Source organism: Lissotriton vulgaris, chromosome 4_1 (assembly GCF_964263255.1).
Source record: "Lissotriton vulgaris chromosome 4_1, aLisVul1.2, whole genome shotgun sequence".
Lineage (NCBI taxonomy): Eukaryota > Metazoa > Chordata > Amphibia > Caudata > Salamandridae > Lissotriton > Lissotriton vulgaris.
Window position 1 is genome coordinate 140,414,655 of NC_141691.1, and position 27,696 is coordinate 140,442,350.

At 48.1% G+C, this 27,696-nt stretch overlaps 1 protein-coding gene across 1 annotated transcript in view; it reads right to left on the minus strand.

The window, feature by feature from the left end:
* Positions 1 to 27,696, minus strand: part of ABCB7 (ATP binding cassette subfamily B member 7) — a 796,257-nt gene that overhangs the window by 61,150 nt on the left and 707,411 nt on the right. The window contains exon 15 of the mRNA XM_086918402.1: positions 6,540 to 6,647. Coding sequence (XP_086774528.1) covers positions 6,540 to 6,647 — 108 coding nt within the window. The remainder of the gene's footprint in view (positions 1 to 6,539; positions 6,648 to 27,696) is intronic.

A 27,696-nucleotide genomic window follows, 5' to 3' on the forward strand; every position in this document is an offset into this window, starting at 1 on the left:
TCCTAGCCCCTTCTCCCCAGTGGCTGATCACTGCCCGATTCAGGTGGTGAAGAGCATGAGCAGCCAGGTCACCAGGGGGACGCACACCTCTCACCAATGCTGCCGGTTTGGGGTGTCCCTCATCGGATTAGTCACCCAGGACCCTACAGTCAGTATTGAAAGAGCCTTATATTGCCCTACGGATTCCAGCCCACCAACCCTCTGTGGACGAATGCAGTCTGGTGAATGGGGGCGGGGTGCATAGGTTGTGAGGTCTCACCTGGCGCTGGCGCTCGCTTTCTTCCTGTAATTAGAAGTTCTACTATTCGAGCTCCACTGCAGACTGCACAAGGCCACTCTTGTATCCACCATTCCTGTTGTGCATGCTTTCTGGGCCCCAAGGTGAGCTGCCATTTTGTGGTCTTCCACCCATCAGCCTTAAGGAGTACTTTACTGTCACCCAGTTCTTCACCATCACTCAACGTCTTACACAGTAGATGTACATGTTCAAAGTTGCATCGCTCTGACCCTCTCTCATGCTTTGCTGCTGTTAAGGACAAAGGACTTTTCTGCCCCTCAACATCTGGGCTAACTTTCCACCCATAACCCGCCTAAAGAGGAGGAATAGGTCTTACTGAAATTCAATTTAAAGATTGCTCTTAGTATTGAGGATTCAATGACCTCAAGGTAGGCCTTACAGGCTGTGAATCATGGCCAGTGATGACACTGTATATAGAGTTGCTATCTGAATTGCTGTCTGGGTATTGGGCTTGTCACATGCAGTCATAGACCTCTCCACTTGGACCCCGAAGGTCCTCGCACAGTTATCACCATATCACACAACTTTACATCATCCGTAGTTCTTCTTCCCTCCGGATTCATATTTGCTGTGCATTTGTACATACTTAGAATGACACAGACAGAACAAGTAGGAAAAGGACAACAGTGTAAGTAACACTGTAAACTCAAATGCTTGCTCAAACAACTAACAATAAGCAGTTAGCTGCACTCCACGTGGATCCAAAAGACTCCTAATTCCCCAACAGAAACTCACATCTCCTCCAAAATCCTAGCAAGAGGCGCCATCAGAGGGCAATAAGGATACAAAATGAAGGTTACTCAATGTCCCAATATTAATTATAATGTGGGACTCGTAGCACCCCCTCCCCTCACCCCCTCGAAATAATTCCCCCTCATCTGCAAACCCAGGTGGATACTTCTTGCTTACAGGCTATGGAGAATCTCAAGTGCTGTCATAAAGGAGCTAAAGTAGACCAATAAATGGTTATTCTTTAAAGTAAATGGTTTTCTAGTCACATACTCTTGGGTACACATGGTTATGATGTCAGAAAATGTGTTTTTCAGAGGTGTCCATTGATACTATGGAGGCACTGAATATGGATACTGTTACCATGCTAGTAGAGAATTAAGACAACAAAAGCATGGACCTAGACCAGCTCCTTTGGCTACTTTCTTAGTTAGTCTCATTCCATTAGTCTCTCTCCACCTAGTGGATGAAAAGAAGTATAAGCACACTGTTAGAACTGGGGGTCTCTAGTTGGCAGAGGTAGGTACCACTTTCCAAATAAGGACCCTTGCTTCTAGTCAGGGAAAGAAGGATACACTCTTTAGATAACCCCTGCTCACCCCCTTGTTAGCTTGGCACGAGCAGTCAGGCTTATCAAAGGAAATGTGCAAAGTATTTGTACCAACACTCACAGTAACACAGTGAAAACACCACAAACTGACTCCACAACAGTTTAGAAAAATAAAGGAATTTAATCTAAACTACACAAGACCAAAATTACAAAAATCCAACATACACAGTTCAGGAATATGGTTTCAAATGAGTTCTTGAGGTTGCGTTAAAATAATCCACAGTTGCGTCAAGTTCAAGCCAACAGTACCTTTAGATGCAACAAAAGTTCCTAGTAGCGTTGATGAGACAACCCCGCTGGACGTAGCGGGCGTGTTGCGGTGACTCCGGTCTGTATGGGGAGGGATGCAATACCTTGCGTGGATTCCGGTGCACAGGTTTCGGTGGAAGCGGCTCGCAAAAGGTACGATGCAACGATCTTCGGGGCTGCGACGATCTCCGGTGGGGCAACGATGCGCGGCTCAGCGGCGATCTTCTCCTCTCGCGGCCCCTCGATGCGATGGCTCTGCAGTGACGTGATGTGGTCCTCAAGCAAGTGGTGCCACGATCTCACCCAGTGACGACAGGCTCTGCGACGATACTCGCAGAGATGGCAGTCTTCCTGCACCGGACTTGTGCATCCCGCAAACGAAGGATGCGACGACTCTGGCAGCGGCAACAGGCGCTGCGACGATCTCGCCTTCGTAGCGGCAGGAATTTCCTCGCACTGACGGGATGTGCTGCGCAAGCGAGCGATGTGTTAGAACTTGCAGAAAGTCTTTAAAATCTTGGTTTCCAGCTTCCCAACACAGATAGAACTTACATAGGCACCACAATTGGCCCAAGAACTCTAGGAAGGACAGAACTCTCTCACCAAGTTCAGGGAAGCAGGGGGTGAAGTCCTTTTGTTCCTGGGACTTCTTAACAGGGAGCTAGCTCTGCTTCAGGCCCTTGGACATTCTTTCAAGCAAGGGGACACAGCACAAAGCAAAGTCCTTCCCCTCTCCTTGGCAGCAAAGCAAATGCAGGTCAGTCCAGCAAAGCAACAGCAAGACAGTCTTCCATCTTCATCTTCCAGCTTTCTCCTTGGAAGAGGTTCCTTCTCGATTCCAGGATGATCTAATTTTCTGTAGTCGGGTGTCCTGTACTTATATCCATAAAAGTCTTTGTTCCCTTTGTGCAGGAGGGCTCTGAGCCCGGTCTGAACCAGTTCTGTGTGTTCCTTGAGCACTTTGTTTTCCTGGCCTATCCTTTCCTTTCAGAGAAAGAGGGGCAGGGTCGTCAGCCGCCCAGCAGGAGGTGGAGCCAGCATTGTGGAAGGCAGGCACAGCCCTATTAGGCCCAGGTGCTATCCCCACCCACCACTCTAGATGCAGAAGGAGCTATTCATCCCAGGGATGGCCTACTCAGCCTCTGGGAGCCACCCAGCCCCTGTCTCTCACAAACCAGACAGTCAATTCACAAACAGGCCAAGGCACACAGAAAGGTCGGACAAGAGAACAGCCACTTTCTAAAAGGGCTGTTCTCAAACAAAGGATTTAAAAACCGCCTTTCCTAAAAGATGTGTTATTAAATTCAGAGTTCAGGGATACCAGACTTTTATGTCCTACCTTGCTCCTATGGGAAGATATGCTGGTAGCCACTGTAGCCAGCATTCCCCATGATAGCCTATGGGCAAGGTAGCCTTACAATAGTGAAAAACGAAAATGGCTGTAAATCACTACCAGAGCATGTCACCTGCATTAGTACATGCTTTACCTTTCACATACACTGCACCCTGACCAAGGGGGTACCTTGGGCCTTCCATAGGGGTGACCAATGTGCACAGAAAGGTAAGAAAGGTAAGGGTTAGGCCTGGTCAGTGGGGACACTGACCAGGAGGACATGGCAGTTCACAGACTGCACACAGGCATTGGGTGGCAGGCCTGAGACACCACTTTAGGGCTACTCATGTGGGTGGCACAATCAGTGCTATAGGCCCACTAGTGATACAAAAGGGGATGATGGATGGAGCGTTTGAGCCAATCAAACACTCACCCCAGTCAACTGGATTTAATCCATCACCCTTCTTTAGCTCACTTAGCCACCCCAGTTCAGACATGGCCATATGCAAATCAGTCTGACCCTGTGCCTCATGGGAACAGTCCAGCCCGAACTGCCAAGTTATGTCTTCCCTGGACCAGAAACAAGCATCCTGGGACCGGCTTCGGATTCATAATCCTCATCAGCCAGGCTATCTTGAATCCAGTGGCCAGGTGAGCAAGGGATTCACGTCTGAGCATACCCTGCCAACTTAGGGCGAACAAAGCGATACAAAAGGGAATGATGGACGGAGCGTTTGAGCCAATCAAACACTCACCCCCAGTCAACTGATCTGGGTTTAATCCATCACCATTCTTTAGCTCACTCAGCCACCCCAGTTCAGACATGGCCATATGCAAATCAGTCTGACCCTGTGCCTCATGGGTGCAGTCCAGCCCGAACTGCCAAGTCATGTCTTCCCTGGACCGGAAACAAGCATCCTAGGACTGGTTTCGGATTCTTAATGAATAATAATAATAATGATTTAGGCCCAGATCGCTGTATTGGGGTGAATGTATGACATTGTTCTGCATTCTGTCGATCAACTGTCGTTTTGCATTTGTCACCCCCAGTGGGACGGGTATACTCAGACGTGAGTCCCATGCTCTCCACACCACTGGAGTCAAGCTATCCTGGCTGAAGACAGCTGATAGCCAGAAACCGGTCCTAGGATGCTTGATTCCAGTCCAGGAAAGACATGGCTTGGCAGTTCGGGCTGGACTGTTCCCATGAAGCACAGGGTCAAGGCTGATTTGCATATGGCCATGTCTGAACTGGGGTGGTGTGGAGTGCAAAAAAACGATGGATTTAGGCCCAGATCTCTGTATTGGGGTGAATGTATGACATTGTTCTGCATTCTGTCCATCAACTGTTGTTTTGCAGGCCCACTTGTAGCATTTGTATCACCAGCCCTGGCACACTCGGTGCACTTTACTAGGGACTTCTTGGTGACACAAAAACGCCAATCATGGATAACCAATTACAATAATAATATACACGGGGAGCACTTGCACTTTGACACTGATCAGCAGTGGCAAAGTGCTCAAAGCATCTAAACCAGCAAAAACGAAATCCAGCACAGCGTTAAAAATATTGGAGGCAGAGTCAAAAAGACAGGGGAAACCACGCCAAAGTTGCCAGGTCTAACACACACTATATAAGTTCTTGGCATCTCGGAAAAGAATTACAGCCATTCATCATCATTAATTTTGATCTTTATAGAAGGAGTCTTCAATCAAATGTGACATTTGAAAGGTGTCCCCTCCTTTCCCACCATCTGAACCAAAAAAAGTCAGTATCATATCATTCAAACTGTCCACACATGCAGTGCCTGCAGCCATCTTCCCTCTCTTCACAAACTAAAATCAACCTCCTTGCCCAGCGCCTCGTGCAGTACCAGATGAACTTCCAAATGTATGCATATGACTCTCAATCCGTTTCCGTTTAGAAAATGGGTCAGAGAACCCAGCCAACATCACTTCTTGCCTGGACCAATGGCTACACAGAAGCAATGAGTGTCATGAACAGTGTCAGTACTAAGTTCCTAGTAAGCAGTCAACAAGTCCAATTCTCTAACATTCCAGAGACTCTTAATCCATGGAACCGTGCCCACCATTCCAAAATTAAGGAACTTGAGAATTCTTTCTGATGCACACCTCTTTTGTGTTCCAAAAGAACATTGTAATAGAAGGTGTAACGCAGTACTTGTCTCTTAAACAACTACAAAGTTGAACTGACTCGAACCCTAATCCTAGCCAGATGCCTACACTTAAGTATCATCTGCAGTGTCCTCCCCCACAAATCCCTGCCTGGAGGGGAATGTATAAGGACCTGGGCTCTGGACTGCACCAATTTCAGGTCTGAATGCAACCATATACTTTAAGGAAGCTTTTGAAAACTGCTCTATTTTGAATTACCTATATTCTAACTCAATGCAGGACTGAGCATACAACAACAGGATCCCCAATGATGTACACTAGTTTTATTTACATTCCTTTTCATGCAAATGTACTTTAATTGGACATTCTGAAAACATTTGGCATGGATGCAGCCCTTCTAGACCTATGGTGGACACCCTGATCTAGGACAATATTTTTCTAGTTAATCCATCAGCAGCATACACTATTTCCCCTACTGAGTTAAATGCAATTAAAACTATGCGACGGCCAAAGGACTGACAAACAAACCAGGCGCATGGAAAGAAAGAAGTTCCAGCATACTGCACAGAGACAAAGCTCCCTGCCTGCAGCTCCAGCAGGGGGCTCTGTCTTCCTTGGGTAGAACCGGCAGAGGGTTCTCAGCAGCGCCAGTAAATTGCATGAATATGGAAATATCTCCTGTTCAGAGCTCTAACATTTTTTGTGGAAACCCTAAATGAAAACAGGGATTTATTCATTGAGGGTAATTGGGATGTATGGCTGGGGTAGTTTATTTAAATATTTGTTGCATGCACACAAGGCCGAGGAGCCAATAAGGGTGAAGCTTCCATTTGAGGACTGAGTGCCTTCAATTTGGAATCTACTCTTCCCCCGCTGATGAGGTGTTTATTCAAAGACAATAAGGTTAGAGTGAATAGAAATGATTCGATTTGACACAAATCATGAAATTCATAGGACAGTAGAGTGCATTTTTGATGGCATGGGTGTAGCGCCTCGTTGCCTAACAGATCTACCGTCCTCACCACCTAGAACAGAAATAACTCTCTAATCACTAAACTAATAAGAACCCGCTGGCTCGGATTTCCAGGCATGAGGTCTTTGAGCTGGAGTGAAACAAGCCTCTTTGCACAGGGGCGCGCACGTGCAGAGAGGGAGCAGACGGCGGGTGCACAGCGCAGACTCACCTGGTCCAGGACAATGATCTCATCAGCATCCACCACTGTGGACAACCTGTGGGCGATGAACACCGAGGTTCTGTGCTTCACCATGTCCCTCATGGCGCCCAGGATCGTCTGTAGGGGTGAAAGCAAGCAGATGTGTCAATGTGCAGAGGAAAAAAGAACTGCAGTCCAGTAAATAAGACACGTGGGACAGGCAACAACACTAAATGGAAGAGCACAAGTCTTCAAGGACATGACATCGATCTACTAGATTCAAAACAGCCCAGATTCTGCTTTAAAGGGGCCACCCGGGGGAGAGAAATAAACACAGTTCTGCATCTCGAAGAGTCACTCCAGAAGGCCTGAGGACGTCAGCTGGGGTCTGAGATCTGTTGGGCCATCATTAACTGTATGATCTCCAAGTCTTTACCCATATTAAAAGTCCTGGAATATGGAGGGGAAATAGTGCCCTAGTGAACATCCTGGTGAACATCGAGTACTACACCTGCAGAAAAGAAGCAAAGGTGCCACAGGACGAAGGGCTCACAAGTTCAATCCAAGAAGCGCCTATACAAACCTCTACCTCTGCAACCCCAAGGCACAAGAAGCGAGAGTCACCATTACAGCTGGAAAGGCTGTAATGAACCGTTATTGCCCGCACCCACAAGCAATAACGGCTGTTAATTACCCTCTCTGTCATCACAGACCCGCGGTGCAGGCGAGGACACATCATGAGGGGAGTGGAGTTAAAAGAGGTTATTGCCCTGCAGGTAAGGGCAATATGGCTATTGGCGCCCTTTACTTCCACCCCCAACGGTGACGTCATCTCATCGTGTTTGAGGGCAAGAGTGGGCCAGCCGAGGGCCGCAGCAGCGCAGGCCTTGCTCTCTGCAAAGCCAGCCCCCACAAAAAACACATCTTTATGTTTTTTCTGCTCGACGCGTGGTCTTATGTTCCCTCTACTATAGCAGGGCCGGCCCTAGGCATGTGCAAAGTGTGCACCTGCACAGGGCCCCCAAACCCCAGGGGCCGCCACGACGAGGATCAGATCGGAAGGATCAATGATACATTGTGGCACTGGCGGCCCCCTGGCAGGATTTGGCGGTCCGGCTCCGACCCCGGCTTCCAATACTTCTGGCAAATCGGACTGAAAATGCAGAGCCACCGTGCAAGATTTCTCAATACATCCTTTAACAAGCATCAGGCCCATGAATAAACACACCGCTACATTTAATTGTCGTGAGCATGAACGCTGCCAACGCTGGGTTATTAAAAACGGACACAGGTTCAACAGGTCAACCACATGTTGATTATGAGTCAGTTACAATAATCTAGCCGGCTTTGTCCTGTCAGGGGTGATTTAGCATGTGTTGAGATAGTTTGCCATGTCCAAAGAAAGTCACCAGTGCCTTTGTCTGCTATATTAAAACAAAAATGCTTTTTAAAGATGAAATATTTTCTTATAGTTCCAGTGAACTTTAACCTTCACACACATATGATTTGCTCAAAGCAGGTGAATAAGTTCTGTTATCCACAGCCAGGGAGAAAAAATGTCAAAAGAGATTAGGTTAGAGTCTAGGCAGCGCTTACACTGCCTCTTGCAGTCATATTGTAGTTTATTATATTAAGAACATAGAGGGGCTTGGGGCCTGCCCAATGCTTAACATTGGTTGGCTTTCCTTGTCACTCTCATTTTAGCTGCTTCTTATTTCTCTCCCAGCTTGCCAATCTTGTGTATGTCCTTCCCACGGAACATTGCCTTATTAGTTTCTTTGTTTGACTGACATCGCTGCTTCCACTGCTTGCTTTCGAAACACTACTTTTTTTTCTCCTTTTCTGTGAAGCACTCTATTAACTGCTGTGTTTTGGAGCCATCTCTCGTATGTGTTTCTCCCTGCACTCTGTGTTGCTGTCTGTTGCCCAACTGCTTCTCCTCGCAGTCCTCCCTTCTGCTCTCACCAAAGTGCTTCTCCCTATTCCTTTCCCCACTCACATCCTGCGTGTTGCTTTCCCTCACCCCCTGTGTTGCTTTCGCTCCCGCCTACACTCTGTTGCGAGGGCCGGCTTCTAACAAAGTCGTCAAAGTTAAACTATGCCCAGAATGTTATAAAGGTACTAATTTTAAGATTGCTACATACTCCGCCCCGCCCGGACCCCCTCTTCCGGGGCCCCCTACCTACACTCTCTGCACAGGGCCACCATGAGCCTAGAGCCGGCCTTGACTATAGGAAAGGGAGGGCGTGGCACAGCGACAGACAGAGCCATGCAGCTGCAGCGCTGGAAAGGAACAGCTCCACCCCTAGCGTAGCAACAAATTAAGCAAGCAGTGGCAAAGTCAATAAGTCTGGCACTGGCTACTAGTCTTTTCAGCAGCGGTCGCTGCAGGTAAGAGCGGTGGGCTGGGGGGGATGGGGGGGGTATGGGGGCTTCGAGAGACGACCACAAGGGAAAAATAAATAATTAATTTCCCCATGTGGTTGTCTCTTGAAATCCCCCCCCAAGTCGGCAGAGCGGTGGGCTGGGAGGGGGGGGGGGGGGGGCTTCGAGAGACGACCACAAGGGAAAAATAAATAATTAATTTCCCCATGTGGTTGTCTCTTAAAATCCCCCCCCCCCCCCAAGTCGGCAGAGCGGTGGGCTGGGGGGGGGGGGGGGGGCGGGGCTTCGAGAGACGACCACAAGGGAAAAATAAATAATTAATTTCCCCGTGTGGTTGTCTCTTGAAATCCCCCCCAAGTCGGCTCCGCAGATCTTACATGCAATGGCCGGGCATGTCTTTTGGCTTTGTCAATGCTTGCTTTGTTTTCTCATGGTTGTTGCAAGACTTTATTGTTGGGGAATCTCTCGGGTCCCCGTCAATGTTTAAAAAACAAAATCTCTATAAGACAAAATATTTTTGACTCAAAAAACACACATGGTCATACTAGATAGAACCTGGAAGTGAAGGGAATGACTGTGTGTAGAAAGGGCAGACTGCTGCCACTCGCAGTGAAGTTAGCCAATGGCTGAAGTGGGCTGACCCTTTGTCAGATGCTGGATACTGTCGCTGGCAGAAGACAAATGTGAATGACACAATAACAGACCAATGGATGAAGAGGGCTTGCTAAAATACCTTATAACACAGATACATTTAGTAAAACCAAAAGATAATGGCTAACTCCAGACATAAACAGTGAGTTAATGGGGTAGGGAGCTGGCAGTCAAGGAGTGCTCCCTGCGGTGAGCTGCACCGGTTACTGTGGCTCCCAAAGGGAGGATTCTAGTTGACGGACTAGGCACTAGGCCATCATTCCATACCAAGTGTTGATGGGTGTCAGTCTTGCGCAGACTGCCTAAACTAAAGGCGTCAAACTGCACTTCAGAGCATTTAACACCACTAAAACAACTCTCTGTGTTGGGGCAACTTTTGGCACTAGTCTGACTCATATTTCAAAAGCTAGTAACATTTTTAGCACCAGAGCCGGATGAAATAGAGTAATTTACCACAGCGTCCTCCAGGTGCAAGGGAGTCTTTTGTACAAGTTCAGTTTGTTTTGAGCCAAGCAGACTGATTGAAGCAGGAGCCATGGGTCGTTGGTCATAATCTTGCATGTTGACATAGATATCCCACGACAAATGAACATCATTTGCAAGTATAATTCGCAAGGTATTATAGATTAGACAAATATTATTCTGCACATTTGATTCGAGGGTTAGCACGCGATCCATGCTGTAAGACAAGTAGCCCTTTTCCTCTTACAGAGAGCTTTGTAATCGACAGGTGAGCCTACTTAAGGGGTACTCCTGTGACCTCAGCGTGACACTACCTGGATATCTGGCAGCTCCTAAAGTGTGAGGCACATGCGCGAGGCAGCAGAGCAGGTCACACAAACACCTGACTTGCATCCCCAGTGAGATTACCACAAGCGAGCAGAAGATTTTCAATTTGCATGAAATCGGAGTTATTTACATAAATTAATGTAATGAATGCTAAAAGGCACGCATTATTAAAATGGATGAAAGAACTTCGGCTGTCCATGCAGACTCAGCAGCAGACGGGTCATAATCGCAGCGCCCAGGCCCTCAAGCCGAGGACATCCTTCGGACAACAGGAGACTGTTCAGGAATAAATGCGAATATCCTCGGTGATTCAGCAGGTAGATCTGAGAATCTGGAGACATGTTTCTTCCCAGCATGCATTCCTGTAGCACTGCCAGACACTGCAGGGGTCCTCTTAACACCTCTAGATCAACAACAGGGACGACTCAAAATATTCTGGACGCGCCCACTGAAAAGTATTTTAGTTGACCCGCAGAGCAATCACTTACTTAAACTGGGCAGCTGGTATATAATGAAAGCAACACTTGTGCTTAAAATGCAAAAAAAAAAAAAAGGCAATTTAGTATTATTGCTTTTCTACATTGTCGACTGCAACCTTTTTACAAAAGATACAAAGCGAGCGACATCCTCAAAGTGTTCCATTCAACTAGGAATTCTTGCAACAACATAAAATACAAGAATAATGGGAGTATAATTAGGTTGTGTATAAAGCAATATTAATCAAGAACACATGCGAGCTTGAAAAAAACGATACGTCTATTGTTAAATTACTTAAAGCAGGAATCTTACTGACTCCTCTAGTCTGGTACACTATGTGATGAAAATGCTTAGAACAGCGAAAATGTTGTTTTTCCCTTTAAAAAAAGGAATATTAGCCACAAACATGATCATCTCTGAATCTAGACCTCCAGATGCCTACTGGTCTCTTACGAGACGAGGGCTGCAGACTATGTGTTAACATGCAATATAAAACATACATGAACAGTTATGGTGAGCAGCCTGTCCTTGCTCCTGCATCCCGTTCCATAATAACAAGCACTATCCTACAGACGAGAGAATGAATCGGACAGTGAAGAGGGCTCTACAGAGACAGCTCGGCAAAACCCACCACGGCTTGACTGAAGCGCGTCCACGAGCCCAAGTACTCCTGTGAGAAGAGCGGCGACTCCGGACATCAGCTCCAGATCCCAGTCAGCCATAGGCTAAAATGACTTAGGAGCTAAGACAGGTTAAACAACATTCACGGCCATGTCATGGAAACTGCCTCTGAGGGGTCCCGCGAGGCCGGATGCATCTCCCTTGATCTACGGCAAGCCTTCGACACCTTAAACTGGGAATACATGGCAGCGGCCATGAACAAATTTGGCATACCATCGGGATACATGGGTTGGGTTAAGCTATTATATACGGCTCCTACAGCCCGGGTCCGTTCAGGCTCTCATATATCACGTTCCTATCCAGTAGCAAGAGGTACGACCCAGGGCTGCCCCATGTATGTTATGTTATATTGCATTTGTAGCGCGCACTGTTACTCTAGAGTGTCCTGGCACAAGAGAGAGCAAAGGTAGGAGCAGGAATCGAGTTAGTAGATCATGCTGAACAGGTGTGTTTTTAGCTGCTTCTTAAAGAGCTGAAACTCCGAGATGTGTTGGAGATCAGCAGGGAGCGTATTCCAAGCTTCCGCAGCCTTGACAGAGATAAGACTTGCCTCCCAGTCGCACTCTGCGGAAGCGAGGGACAACCATCCAGCGTTGTGCCGCTGAACGCAAAGGGCGTTTTGGCATGTAGAAAGCGAAACGCTTCCTAAGATAGATGGGGCCCAGACCGTGAAGCGCTCTATGGGCCAGAATGATCGCTTTAAACTGCACCCTCTGGGCTACAGGAAGCCAGTGTAATTCACGTAAGTACTGACGCGCGCTGGATCTCATTGGGGCATTAAAGAGAAACCTAGCTGCGGCGTTCTGAATGATTTGGAGCTTGCGCAGCAAATAATCTGGCTGCCCCAGGAACAAGGCATTAGCATAATCCAGTCTAGACAGGATTAGAGCGAGGGTGACCGTCCCTTTGGCTGCTCTCGGGAGAAAAGGAAAACATTTCCTAAGAGTTTTGAGAGTGCCAAAGCAGACCCAGTCAGTTATTTTATGTGGTCGCTGAATCGAAGGTCCTTGCTAAACCAGATGCCCAGATTCTTTGCTGGCCCTGCTTTGTACACCGGGAAACCTCCTTTGCATTCAGCGGCACAACGCTGGATGGTTGTCTGAGGGGGCTGAGGGTAGAACCCGGTGGCACCCCAGTAGCCAAATTCCTGACAGAGAAAGTACAAGAGGCCATGCACACCTGCTGTGAGCGGGAGTCCAGAAAGGATTTCATCCATTTCCAGACCAGGCCCGAAATCCCTACAGCAGACAACCTGTCCAAGAGCCTCTGGTGGGGCACCGTATCGAAGGCGGCAGAGAGGTCAAGATAGATCAGGGCAGCCCTGCCGCCCCCATCTAGACACTCTCTGATGGCCTCCGACATCTCCACCAGGGCAGTCTCCGTACTGTAGGAAGATCTAAATCCTGACTGGGCTGGGTGGAATGCCCCTGATGATTCCACGAACGCCTCAAGCTGCCGGAAGACCACTTTTTCACATACTTTAGCGAGTGCAGGAAGAAGAGAGATGGGTCGATAGTTAGCCGGCCGCAGGGGGTCCAGTGCCGGTTTCTTCAGGAGGGGGAGAAGTTTAGCACGCTTCCATTTAGCAGGAACGTAACCCAACCGAAGGGAGAGATTAACCATACCCACTACTGCTGGACAGACTACCTCTGCTATACCAGCTAAGACCCGCGCAGAGCAGGGGTCAGCTGGAGAGCCAGACTTAAGGGCCCTCAGGAGGGCCAGTACACCCGCCTCAGTAGTGGGTAGAAATGAAGAGAACAGGGCGGGTCCTACTAGGGGGTTTAAAGAGGATTCAGGAGAAGGGGTCTCAGTGGGCCTAGAAGCAGGGCCAACACTCTCTTGAATCTTGGCAATTTTATCAATAAAGAAGGAGGAGAGCTCCTCGCACCACTTGTTAGATATAGGTAGCGCGCTTTGTTCCGCACAAGGGGAGAGGAAACTCCGGACAATCGCAAAGATCTCCTTGCTGTTATTCCGGGCCAACATAATCCTCCCGGCGAAATAGACACTCCTCGCCTTTCTAATAGCCATGTAATATTCTCTCTGGGCTAGTCGTAGGGTCGCCTTGGCTCTCGTGCAGTAGTTCGGACGCCAGCAGAGCTCCAACCTCTTGCAGCCCTGTTTCAGATCCCTAAGAGTGGAGGAATACCACGGTTGCGAAAGAAGAGAATGCAGAGTGTTACTCCGTTTAGCATTTGAGCAGGTTCTAACTCCCTGGCTGATCCAGTGATCAAAACTGGCCACAGCCCCCTCTAGATCTGTTGCAGGAGTAGGGAGGGACTGACGCAGGAACTCCGAAAATGCAGGGAGATTTACTTTCTTGGCTTGTGGTCCGGAGGGAAGTGTGGGACCAGACCTGATGTCCTCCCACGAGAACCTGCTCAGGAAGTGGTCAGTCCATGTTGTAGGCTCAGGATCTATGACTGATATGGGGAAGTTGGAACAGACCAGATCAATAAGGTGGCCCCCAATATGGGAAGGGAGTAGCACGTGTTGAGTAAGCTGGGCGAGGTTCAGGGCATCCAAAAGGGCCCTGGCCTCCGGAATGGAAGGGATGTCAAGATAAATATTAAAATCTCCTAACAGGAAGTATTTAGGGTAGCGAAGGGAGCGCAGGACTAGGATGTCCTCTAGAGTTTTCAGACAAGCTCCAGGAGGGCCTGGAGGACGATACACCAAAGTCCCCCCTAATGTAAAGTGGGGAGAGATGGTGAGGGCGAAGTCGAGGGCCTCTCCCTCCGCCCCTCCTCTTATGGCTTCGCTGGTGAAAAGCCATGAGTCCCTAAGCACCACCGCTATCCTGCCTCCTCTACCGTCCCCCCTATCAGCCCTGATAATTTTGTAACCTCTAGGGACACATGATTCTTTACGCCAAGTCTCAGTGATAAACAGAACATCTAGCATGTCATCTGCTAGTAGCTCAAAAATATCAGCCTTATGCTTGACCATAGAGCGTGCGTTGATGAGCGCTTCCTGAATTCTCAAGTTGCCCTTGGCATGGGTAGCGGGAAGGGGCACTGGGGTCAACAAACTAAAGTCACATGCCGGACATTTCCTAAAGGGATTATCCGGGACAACCCTATGGCCGCTCGCCTCGCCGCTGGAACCTCCGACAGCGAGCAGAGCATCCCGCGAGTAAGTGAGCTTCCTTTTGGCAGTATCGGGCAGCAATTGGACAGCGTGCCTGACGCTGGGCGCGGACGGGCGCAGACGGGCGCAGACGGGCGCAGACGGGCGCAGACGGGCGCAGACGGGCTTGCCTTTGGCGCGCCGGCGGCGCCCCCGCTGCGCGCGTCCGGACAGCCATGTGCAGTAAATAGCTTAGCCCCACCCCCAGCTCGACCGCAGCGAATGGCCCCACCGGGATCTGGGTCCTCACCCAAGATGGCGCCCCGCCCTCCACTCAAACGGCACAGTAGCCGCGGTGGACACCTCAGCACAGGTAAAAGATGTAAAACACAGCTATTTCCCAGCTAAAATCAGGCGAAGTTTAAAAAGATATTAAAAATGCTTTAAAAAGCGTAAAAGAGAATGGCAGTATGGCAGGTGACAGAAGAGCTACACACCTCCAGCAAGGCTCGCAGTCTGCCGCCAAATGCTCAAGTGGGACCCCGGAAGTGCTGCCACCAACCTACGAGTGCAGCCACTGTTATTTGTGCTAGATCTCAAACCCCTTACCATAAATCTCCGGAGGGAGGCGGTGAACAAAGGGATCCGATTAGGAGATACAGCAAATTTAGTATCAGCATATGCAGATGACCTCATTCTATACATTCATGATCTGACAAAAGACTTCAAACCTACCCCGAATATATTCCAACAATTTGAACCTATACAAGGGTTGCCCATTGATGAAAATAAATCACATGCGTTCTTTGTTCACCCAAGGGAGGGCCCGAAGTCCATCAAATTTGGACAGCTCACCCTAGCAGTCGCCACACAAACCTTCAAGTATCTGGGTATTCAGATATACAGGGCCTCACAAGATCTTATAGAAGGCAATTTGCTGAAAGCAATCAGAGCACTGCCTGTCCAGGTCTCCTTCTGGAAATCCTTACCCTTTTCGATGATGGGTAGAATAGCCATCTCTAAGATGGTGTCACTCCCACGACAGCTATCTTTTTTTTTTTACAAATCTGCCGGTCCTGATTCCCGCCACTATCTTCCAGACATTAGACTCTCTCCTATCGAACCGCATCTGCGGGAAGGGGTGCAGAAGAGTGAGTCTGACCAAAATGCAATTGAGGTCAGACGAGGGAGGGCTGGGAGTCCCAGACTTTCATGCATACTGCCTGGCTAGTCAATTACAATGGCTGTCACATTGGCTTGCAGGCCGCAACCTTCACAAAATAGATTACACGTCACAAACTTTTCCGGGAGAAAGTACAGGCCATCTATAGTTCTTTCCCGATGGGATCTCCAACACTAGAGCGGGTTAGCTGTACTTTGAGAGACAGTGAGTGTCTCACGACTCTGCCTCCCCTGTCTATGGAGGCCTTTGATTCTCTCAGCCTTAAAATCAAATCAGGATCTCCGGCAGATCCATTGAAACCGGCCCAGCTGATGAAGCTATCGCCGTCATGCCGCACTCCGGTGCTCTCTTTGATCAACTTATCGCTCTCCTCTGGGAGAGTCCCCGCTAGATGGAAGCAGGCTGTAGTCACTCCTATTCTGAAAAAGCCAACTCTGGACCCTCTCAAGCCTGAGAACTACCGGCCTATCTCGTTGCTTCCTTGGGCCACGAAAGTCACGGAGGCCCATGTGAACACCATTCTGGTAGACCATCTAGCTAGGGCTAACATTCTTGACCCTACCCAGAATGGGTTCCGTGCGGGCCACAGTACGGAGACGGCCCTACTCTCCATGGTCGAACACCTGCGTTCTGTGCTTGATGCGGGTCGAACGGCGGCACTGTTGCTATTAGATCTTAGTGCCGCGTTCGACACGGTCTCGCACAGGATTCTGCTTCAACGACTTGAGGAGGTGGGGGTTACAGGCTCCGCCCTGTGCTGGTTTCGATCTTTTCTTGCTGACAGGTCATTCCAGGTCGCGATCCCACCCGGTAAGTCGAAAATCCATCCGCTAGACCTGGGGGTCCCACAGGGGTCATCGCTGAGTCCCACTCTATTTAACCTCTATGTGAGGCCGCTGGCTGCGGTCGCAAGCTGTGGGGCCTGACGATGGTCTCATATGCTGACGACACGCAGCTGGCGGTCACGCTGAGTGGGGACTCAGACACGGAGGCCCTCAGGTTCTGTGACGGCTTACGGGCGGTGGCCAACTGGATGAATACCAACTGTCTCCAGTTGAATACCAAGAAGACTGAGATCATGGTAGTCGGCAAGCAGGCGGCACTGTGGGATGACAAGTGGTGGCCTTCTGAACTGGGTGTGACTCCGTCTCCAGTATCGGAGATAAAGAATCTGGGGGTATGGCTTGACACGTCCCTCGGTTTCATCTGCCATACCAAGAAGGTGGCAGCTTCTTGCTATGGCATTATTAGAGGACTCAGGCCAATCCTTAAATTCTTTAATGCTCCCACCAGGCAGCTGGTGGTTCAAGCATCAGTGCTGTCTCGGCTGGATTATGCCAACTCGCTTCTGGCTGGGATCAACCAATCCGAACTCTCTCGACTGCAGCGAGTTCAGAATGCTGCAGCCAGAGTAGTGATGGGTCTACCAAGGCGTAGTTCGGTCGCTAAATCTTTACACTCTCTTCACTGGCTTCCTGTACACCAAAGGATTAAATTCAAGGTTTTATGCCTGGCATTTAAAAATCTCAAGGGTACATCTCCCCAAATCTTGGAGAATTTTCTGACACCGTATGTCCCCTCGCGAACCCTCAGATCCTTAGGTCTAAATTTGGCTGTGGTTCCGCGTTTTAGACTTAGTAGAGCTGGTGGCCGCTCCTTTCGAGTCTTAGCGGCAAATTGGTGGAATTCTCTCCCGGTGCATATTCGAGCTATGGACAATCTTCTTCAGTTCAGACGGGCCATCAAAACTATTTTATTTGTTTAGCCCCCTCGCTGTGTTCTATGGTCCCTTTAGTTTTTTGTGGTGTTGTGTTGTGTTGATCTTGTCAAAGCGCCAGGACGCCCCTTTGCTGGGGCAGCTGTGCGCGATACAAATAAAAATAACATAACATAACAAACATTGGGCCGGGGCACTCTCCACACCTTGCTACTACCTGGAAATAAGACACCCCCTGGCATCCACCCTCTGCTTCGAATGGCTTTCCTTTATTGGAAAAGGGCCTTACAATACACCAGACGGAATCCCCCATATGCACAGAATACTCAGTTACTTGGTATTCCCACCACAACAGGGCTCGTCACTAGACATTTCTCCCACTGGACACAAGAAGAGGTATCCACAGTCGGAGCGTTGTTCATTGACGGTACACTAGCAGACCATGAGAATTTCGCTCATAATCAGGGAGTTCATTTCTCCCTATTTATATTACACGTCACCATCACCTGTTACATTACAAAGTACTGGTCCCCAGACGGGAGCGAACCCCCCCACACATGAATTAACACACGCAGTATAGCTAATGGGGGAAGGACGCCACCTAATCAGATGGCTATACACGGGTGTCCGAGCGCACACAGCTCTACGAGAGACATGGACTGGGAGCCAAGTAGAGACCTAACTGAAAAGGAATGGTCCTCTCTCCTGGGATTCCCTAAAAAGGTGTCTTGTACTGCCAAATTCAAACTTACAGTATATGATCCTACCCAGGGCATACATCCCCCCCCCACCGCCTTAATTGTATATACCCTGAGGTACAAGTCTGCTGCCCTTTATGCCAGACGGCAGACGCGGACATACTGCATATGTTGTGAGCATGCACACGCTTGGGTGGGTTCTGGTGCATAATTGGACAAGTGGTTAGAGACACAACGGGTATCTCTGGTTGGGACACAGCGGAGAGCGGCCTGCTAGGACTATGCCGCTGCCCGAAGACACAAAGTACAATACCGTTTTGAGGATTTGACTATCCTCATAGCGAAATCAGCCTCCCCCCTACACTTGTCACTTGGCACAAAGATGGTCCGATGGGGTGGAGCAGAGAGTGCCATTATCATGAGAGAGAACTCCGAGGGGTGCGCAAAACACCCATCTCTTTGGAATGGGACCAGATGTCAGAGTTACTTAAGGCCACTGACCCCTTTACGCCCTCCAATACCCAAACATGTCACCCCCTGCCGAAACGTAGTATAGTCACCTCACAAAGAAATGCTCTGATTATTAAGCCGCCCAGCTTTAATGCCGTCTCTAAAACACAGTAACCCTCTTCTACATATGGAAGGTAAAACCAACCCTCATGCAAAATGTAAGATGTTGGGGTGAGCCAGTTGAATGGGTGGGGGATGGGTAGTTATGAGAAGTTACGTTTTTATTCGAATTTTTTGGAGATGTATAACTGTAACAACAAATGCCAATGGTGGATCTTGAAATGCAAATGGATGACCTACGAAGATGCGATTGTACTTGGAATATCTCAAAGACAAGACATCGCTGAAACTATTTAAACGCAAATCCGGAAACAAAGCAACAATGTACAATTGGCTACGGCTCTGTAATACTGTGACAACCTATGTAAAATCAATAAAATTATGTTTTAAAATAAAAAAAATAAACATTTAAGGCCAAACCCACCCACTTTCCGTAAATGGGCCTAATTTGGGAATGGCAGCAAGACGATGCTGAATGGCAGAAATCCATCCCCCCTAAGTGCAAAGCTTGGAACAGTCATCTTGTAGCCACTACTTGAGCTATGAAGGTCTACATTTATGACCTCTTCACACAAACAGAGGAGAAGCACAGTAATGGCCGGTCACATCAGGGCAAACAAGGACCCGGCCCCCGAGAAGAAGGCCAGCCATCATGGATTCCGTTGGAGGGGCAGGCGGAGGTGTATAAGACTGAGGTACTGGCACAGAGGCTGAAGGTTACATTTCAGAGATCAACTCTATAAAAAATGGAGGCAGTCAAGGGTTTTGGAAGCATAATTCTCAAAATGGCAGGAGCAAAAACAGGAAAAGCAGAGGATGCCTTGTCTGTGGCTTTTCTGAATATAATGTGTCTTAGGGTTCAGACTTCAGCCTGGTCACATGGTTACTCTCTCGGAGTAATCTGCACCCCCTGGAGGCTTTAAGTAATTACCATCCTTGAAAGTGTAGTACTAGGGAATCAGAATCTGACCCACAGCGGTACCAAATTCTTGAGATTGATCCCCAAGAGAGAGAGTGGGGGTATTTACCATGACGCCGCTGATGCCATATGGGCCATGCAAGGCAGTTCATGTTTGGGTTTCTCCTTGTTCACAGAAGCCAAGAGCTCTATCTTAAATCTTAATGATGCTTGCTTCTCTTAGGAGAAAATACGCTCTTTACAGTGCATCTCGGTTTAGGTCTTGGCCCGCTCGGATCAGGTCTGTACCAGAAGAGGGATTAGGATGGTGAAACATATCGGGATGAGTCTCAAAACCATCAGGTCTGAGTATATTTTATGGTAACTTATCTGGTGGGGAAAGGAAATGTCTTGTTAGAGGCTCTGGTTGGTAGATTTATGCAGGGTATGAAATGCAGCAACAAAAAAAGTACAGTGTTCGTAAGGATTGCATTGCTACCACCCACATTAATCTTCAACACTAAAATGCCAAGGGTATAAGTGCTGCTAACATTTACAGAGATTTCCTTTAAGTAATTTCTTAGTAACAGCTCCTCTGTTCACTCCTCTGTTCTGTAATGCAGTAGCAGATTTTTTTTCAGTGCCTTCCACTTTCTTTAGGTGGGAAAAGTCACTAACTTGGTTATCCAAGTTTTCTCTGCCTGTACATTGTATATTCGTTCAGGAGTCAAGTGTGTCTTTAATGGAATCTTGATACTGAACAGTACAAAGTACAAAGTAAGAACAAGGATCCAAAACATTACTGCACACCTTTTTGCTTGAGGTAAAGTTATCTTAACTCTCAAGAACAGCCCTAATCCCTTACTTGTAGCTTTATTCTCCCTAGGATAAGGGAATGCAGGGTGAACAGCTTCCTAATAGGGTCTGTCGGCCAGGAGACACTTGCTAGAGGTGATGGACACTAATCAAGCTCAGGAAAATACCTTATTAAAAAACACATAAGGCTTCTCGGTGTAGTTGAATATCGCGGTAAGATGTAAAATGGCCAAAAAGTGTATATTAGAAGAAGACATGAGCTCCATGGGATGTATCCTTTTTTACAGTCCTGGTTCTTCAGCCACAGTACAAACTGGTGTTTTTCTTAGTCAGTTCATTGTTTGTCATGGGAAAGATGATGTTAATGGAAAGTGTGCACTCATCCCAACTGCTTTGCATGCTCTTTTAGCGACCTTCAAAAGGGTGTGTGTTGCTCTTAGGCTACCATGGTCCTTGAAAAAACATCTGAGGATAATGGCCAGTCACTTGAGAATTGATCGAACTCCAGCATATACCTGAACTTGTCTTGACACTTAACGTGGAGCTGTTCAGGCATCCTTTGGACGAACAAGAGAGGGTCATACAGCACAGTCTCATGGAACCAAGCCTGGTGTTGGGATGGTTGGGCACCTTAGGGTGGAGCTGGACCTGGACAGCGAGCCCGATGGTGGGTCTCAAAGGTGCCTCAGTGTAAAAACACTGAAGAGTTTGCAACAAGATATTGATTGCTGCTGCGTCTCCCCCTTCCGAAGCCAGAACATGGCATAGAGGGGAGAGAGGACCTCTGTAAAGAAAAGATGATACACCTCTCACACAACAGACTTACAAGAACTCCTGGAGCGGTTAGAACCCAAACGTTAGATAAATCATGGCTGAATCGAAATACACCGCATATACTGTAGACTATGCTGAACACACTGGCTCTACAAAAATACTTTCAGGAATCAGTCTTAGAAATGACAGCAGATGTCACTGAAGCCTTCGAAAGTACAGGGAGTAAAAGATGCTAGGAGGAAGGAACACTCGGTTAGCCACAATAAGCACAGAAGTGACAAAGAGTAGACCAAACGGCATGGCATCTGTGTGTGCTGTGCCCAAGCGGGGATTTCCAGAGAACAAAGGGCAAATAAGACATGGAGCATGGCTGCGGGCACTGCCTCTTGGGCAGAGCGACTACAATTCAATTCTTTATTTATGTTTTGGAACTCATAAGAGATCCACATAAAAGAAATACAACATACATTTGTGCATACACAGACTTTGCATAATACAGAATAAGAAAGCAAATACTGACAAACATTTGATTCCTAAGCCCTACACAGTTGCTGTAATGTGAACCGCCAGTGCTTTACAAAGCAATTAAATAAATGCATAAATTAACAAAATGTAGAGCTACACCTTGCAGAAGTTCCTGCCCAGTCCCTCATCGCAGAAAGGTGATCTCAATATAGAGGGGCACTGGATTCAAGCATGCTATTTTTAAATGAACACACTGAATTTTAGATTGCGACTGGACCACAGCTTATTCTGGTCTAACCTGCCTTTCAGTGATGAGCCAATGACCTTGCTTTAGTTCACTTTCTAAAAGGGAGGGTCTTAATTAACACTGTTTGGCTTCCTCAGTCATTGAAAAGCAGAGGGCCACCATGCTATAACAGGGGTTCAATGGATCGGAGTTCTGGGCTGCACTAGAGAGGCTTTGGGGAAATCCCTGTGACGGGCTGTAGAAAGATGGTGTTCAACCTTCATAATGGTCTATCCATGTGATGATTACATTTGGCAAAGCTCTGGCTCACTGGGCAAGCAGCATACACAGCACTACCGTCATAATCCCCAATCTTACTTATGTGCCATTCTGGCATAGATGTCTATTTACAGGCAGCTGCATGTTTGATCCTTCCTTTCACACAGGGCTAGTACTTGATTAGCCTCAGTATTATACTCTGTAGCAGAAGTTATGACCCTAAGATTAATTTCTTTTCCGGCAACCAGAATGGACCCAAACATCTCTGTTGGAAGGCAGAAGGCGAGCAGTCACCAACCCTGTCCGGCATCTAGATAGAAGTTTGCCAGACCACTTCTTGCTGGAGCATGGTTGTGGTGGCCATCTATCGCATTGACTACTGAGATTGCATCTATTTGGGCCGACTGAGCTCAAGATTTACAAAATCATGTACCCCATTCTATTCTTGGCCCAAAACACAGATCACACCTCTCCAGCTTGAAGGACCATTGGTCATATTAGATGTGTGGATAGCCACACTACTCCATGTTGTCCATTTTGTTACAGAGCCAGCCTAAAATATCAGATAAATAGACCCTCAGTGTCCCCACATGTAGGAAGAGGGGATGCCCTTTATTCAATCTCAGGTGACAGACACGGAAATATCGTAAGAAACTTACAGATGACTCACGCTGCAGATTCTGGGCAGGTGTGGTCTGCACACAAGATTATCATAATGGAATGGGTTGTTAAGAAGTTATTCCAGGGATGGTAAAACTCCTAATTAAAGAAACCCCATGGTTTGAGACAGACCCTCAGAGAACCACAGAATGGCTGCATCTAGAAGTGGCAACATACATTATCGTGGAATAACTATCAACTCATCTCTATTCTACTCATAGCCTCTACAGCTGATTAGATTTGAGAAGTATATAGGAGCATATTTTGCTGTTATTTTCTATATGTATGAATGTGACTTAAACATAGGAAGACTAGCTGAAAGCCAGGGGGTCCTGCGCCCAATAGGAGTTTCAACGCAGCTAGTGAAGATGAAGTAGAAAAGGGCTGGTAGGGCAGAGCAGAGAGAATTAAAATGGAGGTTCACAGTGTGGAGAAGGGTGCTGGGGTGAGGTTCAGAAGGATGATCAAGCAGTGGCTGAGCTGTGGATGGGGCAGAGGGTGGAAAGTAGCGGTGGGAATTCTGCAAGTTGTTTCAGCTTAAGTTTGCCAGTTACTGATAATTGCAATATTATGCCACAATACCTCCGACAATAAAAAATGACCTACAAGCAAACTAAAATTGATGTAAGTTTGCAAATTAAAAAATCAAGTTAGATTCAGAACAAACATATTTCAACAATGTCTGAAAAAGACGGAAATCAGCCAAATTTCCAATTTTCAGTGGGAGCTTGTTCCCTCCAAGGATAAAATAAAAGTATTAAGTTTATTAGGTACAAGCATGCACCGCACATCTGAGGCCCTCAGTGGATAAATAACCATATAGCGAGTAAGTGTTTACAGAAAAAAACAAGATCCAGTTTGATAGTAGGCCGGATACGCCATACTCAACACCTCTTTTTGCTGATAGTTTGAGTGAATAAACGGATGTGACGATTTCTTCCGGGAATAAAAACTCCCGTAGCATTTTGGACACATTTAATGGATTAAGTATTTTGGAAATCCGGTATGAGATGGTTTGGAATAATTAATCAGTCACCGCCAAACGGTCTCCAATTCAGTTTTCAATGTAGAAAAACCAAAATAAAGAGTGCAGAAACTTCAAATAAGAACCACAGGACGATATTACGTCCATAATTTGTGGGGTAAGGTCGGCCCCCATTTAGGACTCAAATGTTTTTCCTCAGCTACTGGGGTTGTATAATTTACTATTTGAACAGCCCATCTTTAAGATGACCTGACAAGTTTACCTGTGTTCCAAGCCACCATCAATTCAGTATTAGCTTTTAATTTCATCTTGTTTGTTGCCATTCATTCTCCAGCTGACAAACATTTAAGTTTTCCACATTTGTAGGTGCCCTTCCTATATAATCTGAAATATTGCGGAATGCCTGCAGGATGATTATAGTATTTGATCAAGGGGGCGTGGCTTGCCGGACCCTAAAATGGCCGCAGCCTGAGGGAGCTCCGGCAGCTGCCCAAACAATCCTACAATTATCTGCGCCATCTGGTAAACTGGGGTGAATGTAAGACATTGATCTACATTCTGTCCATCCAATTGTTTTTTGTAATTTTCTCCCTGAGTGTACTGGGGTATCTCAGACGTGGGTCCCAGAGCCTCCACACCACTGGAGTCAAGCTAGCCGGGCTGATGAGAGGTGTTACCTCGAAACCGGTCCGGTCCTCGGATGCTTGATTCCGGTCTGGGAAAGATATGGCTGTGTAGTTCGGACTGGACTGTTCCCATGGGGCAGAGGGTCAGAGCTGATTTGCATAAAGCCATTATCTAACCCAGGGCGGTGTGGAGTGCAAAAAACGATGGATTTAGGCCCAGATCCTTGTACTGGGGTGAATGTAAGACATTGATCTACATTCTGTCCATCCAATTGTTTTTTGTAATTTTCTCCCTGAGTGTACTGGGGTATCTCAGACGTGGGTCCCAGAGCCTCCACACCACTGGAGTCAAGCTAGCCGGGCTGATGAGAGGTGTTACCTCGAAACCGGTCCGGTCCTCGGATGCTTGATTCCGGTCTGGGAAAGATATGGCTGTGTAGTTCGGACTGGACTGTTCCCATGGGGCACAGGGTCAGAGCTGATTTGCATAAAGCCATTATCTAACCCAGGGCGGTGTGGAGTGCAAAAAACGATGGATTTAGGCCCAGATCCTTGTACTGGGGTGAATGTAAGACATTGATCTACATTCTGTCCATCAAATTGTTTTTTGTAATTTTCTCCCTGAGTGTACTGGGGTAGCTCAGACGTGGGTCCCAGAGCCTCCACACCACTGGAGTCAAGCTAGCCGGGCTGATGAGAGGTGTTACCTCGAAACCGGTCCGGTCCTCGGATGCTTGATTCCGGTCTGGGAAAGATATGGCTGTGTAGTTCGGACTGGACTGTTCCCATGGGGCACAGGGTCAGAGCTGATTTGCATAAAGCCATTATCTAACCCAGGGCGGTGTGGAGTGCAAAAAACGATGGATTTAGGCCCAGATCCTTGTACTGGGGTGAATGTAAGACATTGATCTACATTCTGTCCATCAAATTGTTTTTTGTAATTTTCTCCCTGAGTGTACTGGGGTAGCTCAGACGTGGGTCCCAGAGCCTCCACACCACTGGAGTCAAGCTAGCCGGGCTGATGAGAGGTGTTACCTCGAAACCGGTCCGGTCCTCGGATGCTTGATTCCGGTCTGGGAAAGATATGGCTGTGTAGTTCGGACTGGACTGTTCCCATGGGGCACAGGGTCAGAGCTGATTTGCATAAAGCCATTATCTAACCCAGGGTGGTGTGGAGTGCAAAAAACGATGGATTTAGGCCCAGATCCTTGTACTGGGGTGAATGTAAGACATTGATCTACATTCTGTCCATCAAATTGTTTTTTGTAATTTTCTCCCTGAGTGTACTGGGGTAGCTCAGACGTGGGTCCCAGAGCCTCCACACCACTGGAGTCAAGCTAGCCGGGCTGATGAGAGGTGTTACCTCGAAACCGGTCCGGTCCTCGGATGCTTGATTCCGGTCTGGGAAAGATATGGCTGTGTAGTTCGGACTGGACTGTTCCCATGGGGCACAGGGTCAGAGCTGATTTGCATAAAGCCATTATCTAAGCCAGGGTGGTGTGGAGTGCAAAAAACGATGGATTTAGGCCCGGATCCTTGTACTGGGGTGAATGTAAGACATTGATCTACATTCTGTCCATCAAATTGTTTTTTGTAATTTTCTATCTGGTAAACTGACGGCATAAAAAGTGGTGGATTCTATGACTCAGGAAGAAAATTACAAACCCTGGAAGTCTGGTGATTTTAACTAGCTCAGCGACCAAGAGCAGATGTATGACGCAGCAGCAACCCTGCTGAGGCCTACGGAGCAAATCGTGAGCCGGGAGTCATGTTGCAGAGGTTTACACACTGGCTCGGAAGCTGCTTCCTTGAAGACGGGGGGTGAGTGCCTCCGATCCGTACTACCTGGCTGTGTGCTCCGCCGCGGATCGTGGCGCGGTAGCTCCTGTATTCAAGGATAAACTGCGGTATGACGCTGTGGGGCCGTTGTAGGGACTGAGTGGGCCTGAGCAGCGGTGCTGCGGCAGAAGCTGTGCATAAGCGCTAATCGCCCGCCTTGGCTTGAGTTGCTCTTGTGCCGCCCCCTGCATAAATATTGATTGGCCCTTATGGGCGTGTGGACATTTTGGAACTAACTAGGGGCGGAAGGCTCACAGAAATTATCCCTGGCAACACCCTTGCTTGCTCCCCGACCTGATGCGGATGCCGTGTGCCCTGGACCATCCAGCTACCTTGGCAGCTTTGGACCTGACGAGCTGCCTGGGGGGCCTGTAGCAGCTGCTTCCGTTGTGCGTGAGGGTGGGCTTCCGAAATTCAACCTGATAGATCGGTTTCGCTGGTGTCCTCTTGCGTCAGACGTGGGAGAGGGTTCCCTCCCCCTCGATGGTCACCTCTGAACACTTCCTCTGCCACCTGCTGACACCACACGGTGGGGTTCAGGTCTGTCTACAAACAGCCTCTATCTACAAAACACTGCTCTGATCACTGCCGCAGTGGAGATTTGTTTGGGCCCAAGCGGGCCTCATAGTTTGGCTGGTGCGGTGTGCCCAGCTGTCACATAGCGGTACAAAAGGGGGTGGTGATGGACGGAGCATCTGAACCAATCAAACACTCACACCCAGTCAACAGATCTGGGTTTAATCCATCACCGTTCTGTACCGCTTTGTTCGCCATAAGTTGGCACGGTATGCTCAGATGTGAGTCCCTTGCTCACTTTGCCACTGGATTCAAGCAAGCCGGGCTGAAGACGGCTCAAATGCCAGAAACCGGTCCTCGGAAGCTTGTTTCCGATCCAGGGAAGGCATGGCTTGGCAGTTCGGGCTGGACTGTTCCCATGAGGCACAGGGTCAGACTGATTTGCATATGGCCATGTCTGAACTGGGGTGGCAGAGAGAGCTAAAGAACGGTGATGGATTAAACCCAGATCTGTTGACTGGGTGTGAGTGTTTGATTGGTTCAGATGCTCCGTCCATCACCAACCCCTTTTGTACAGCTGTCACATAGTACATCTCCGAGAGGCCTTTTGTGCAGCCTCACGCAACTGGAGAAAGGCAAGCTCCGGTCAGACCACTTACCCACAACCTGTTGCACCATAGGAAGCGCCGACTATGCAGGACTGATTTGCACTGGCTCGTCGCTTGCCAGGGGGGGAAATCATGGGTAAAGGTGACAAAACACAGACGAAGATGTATTTTGAACAGCGCAAATCGTCCAGGAATAGGGATGACAACCCTGACCCCACAATGGCGGAGCAAGATGTGGACCTAGTTACACCTGATGGCAATATACAACAAAT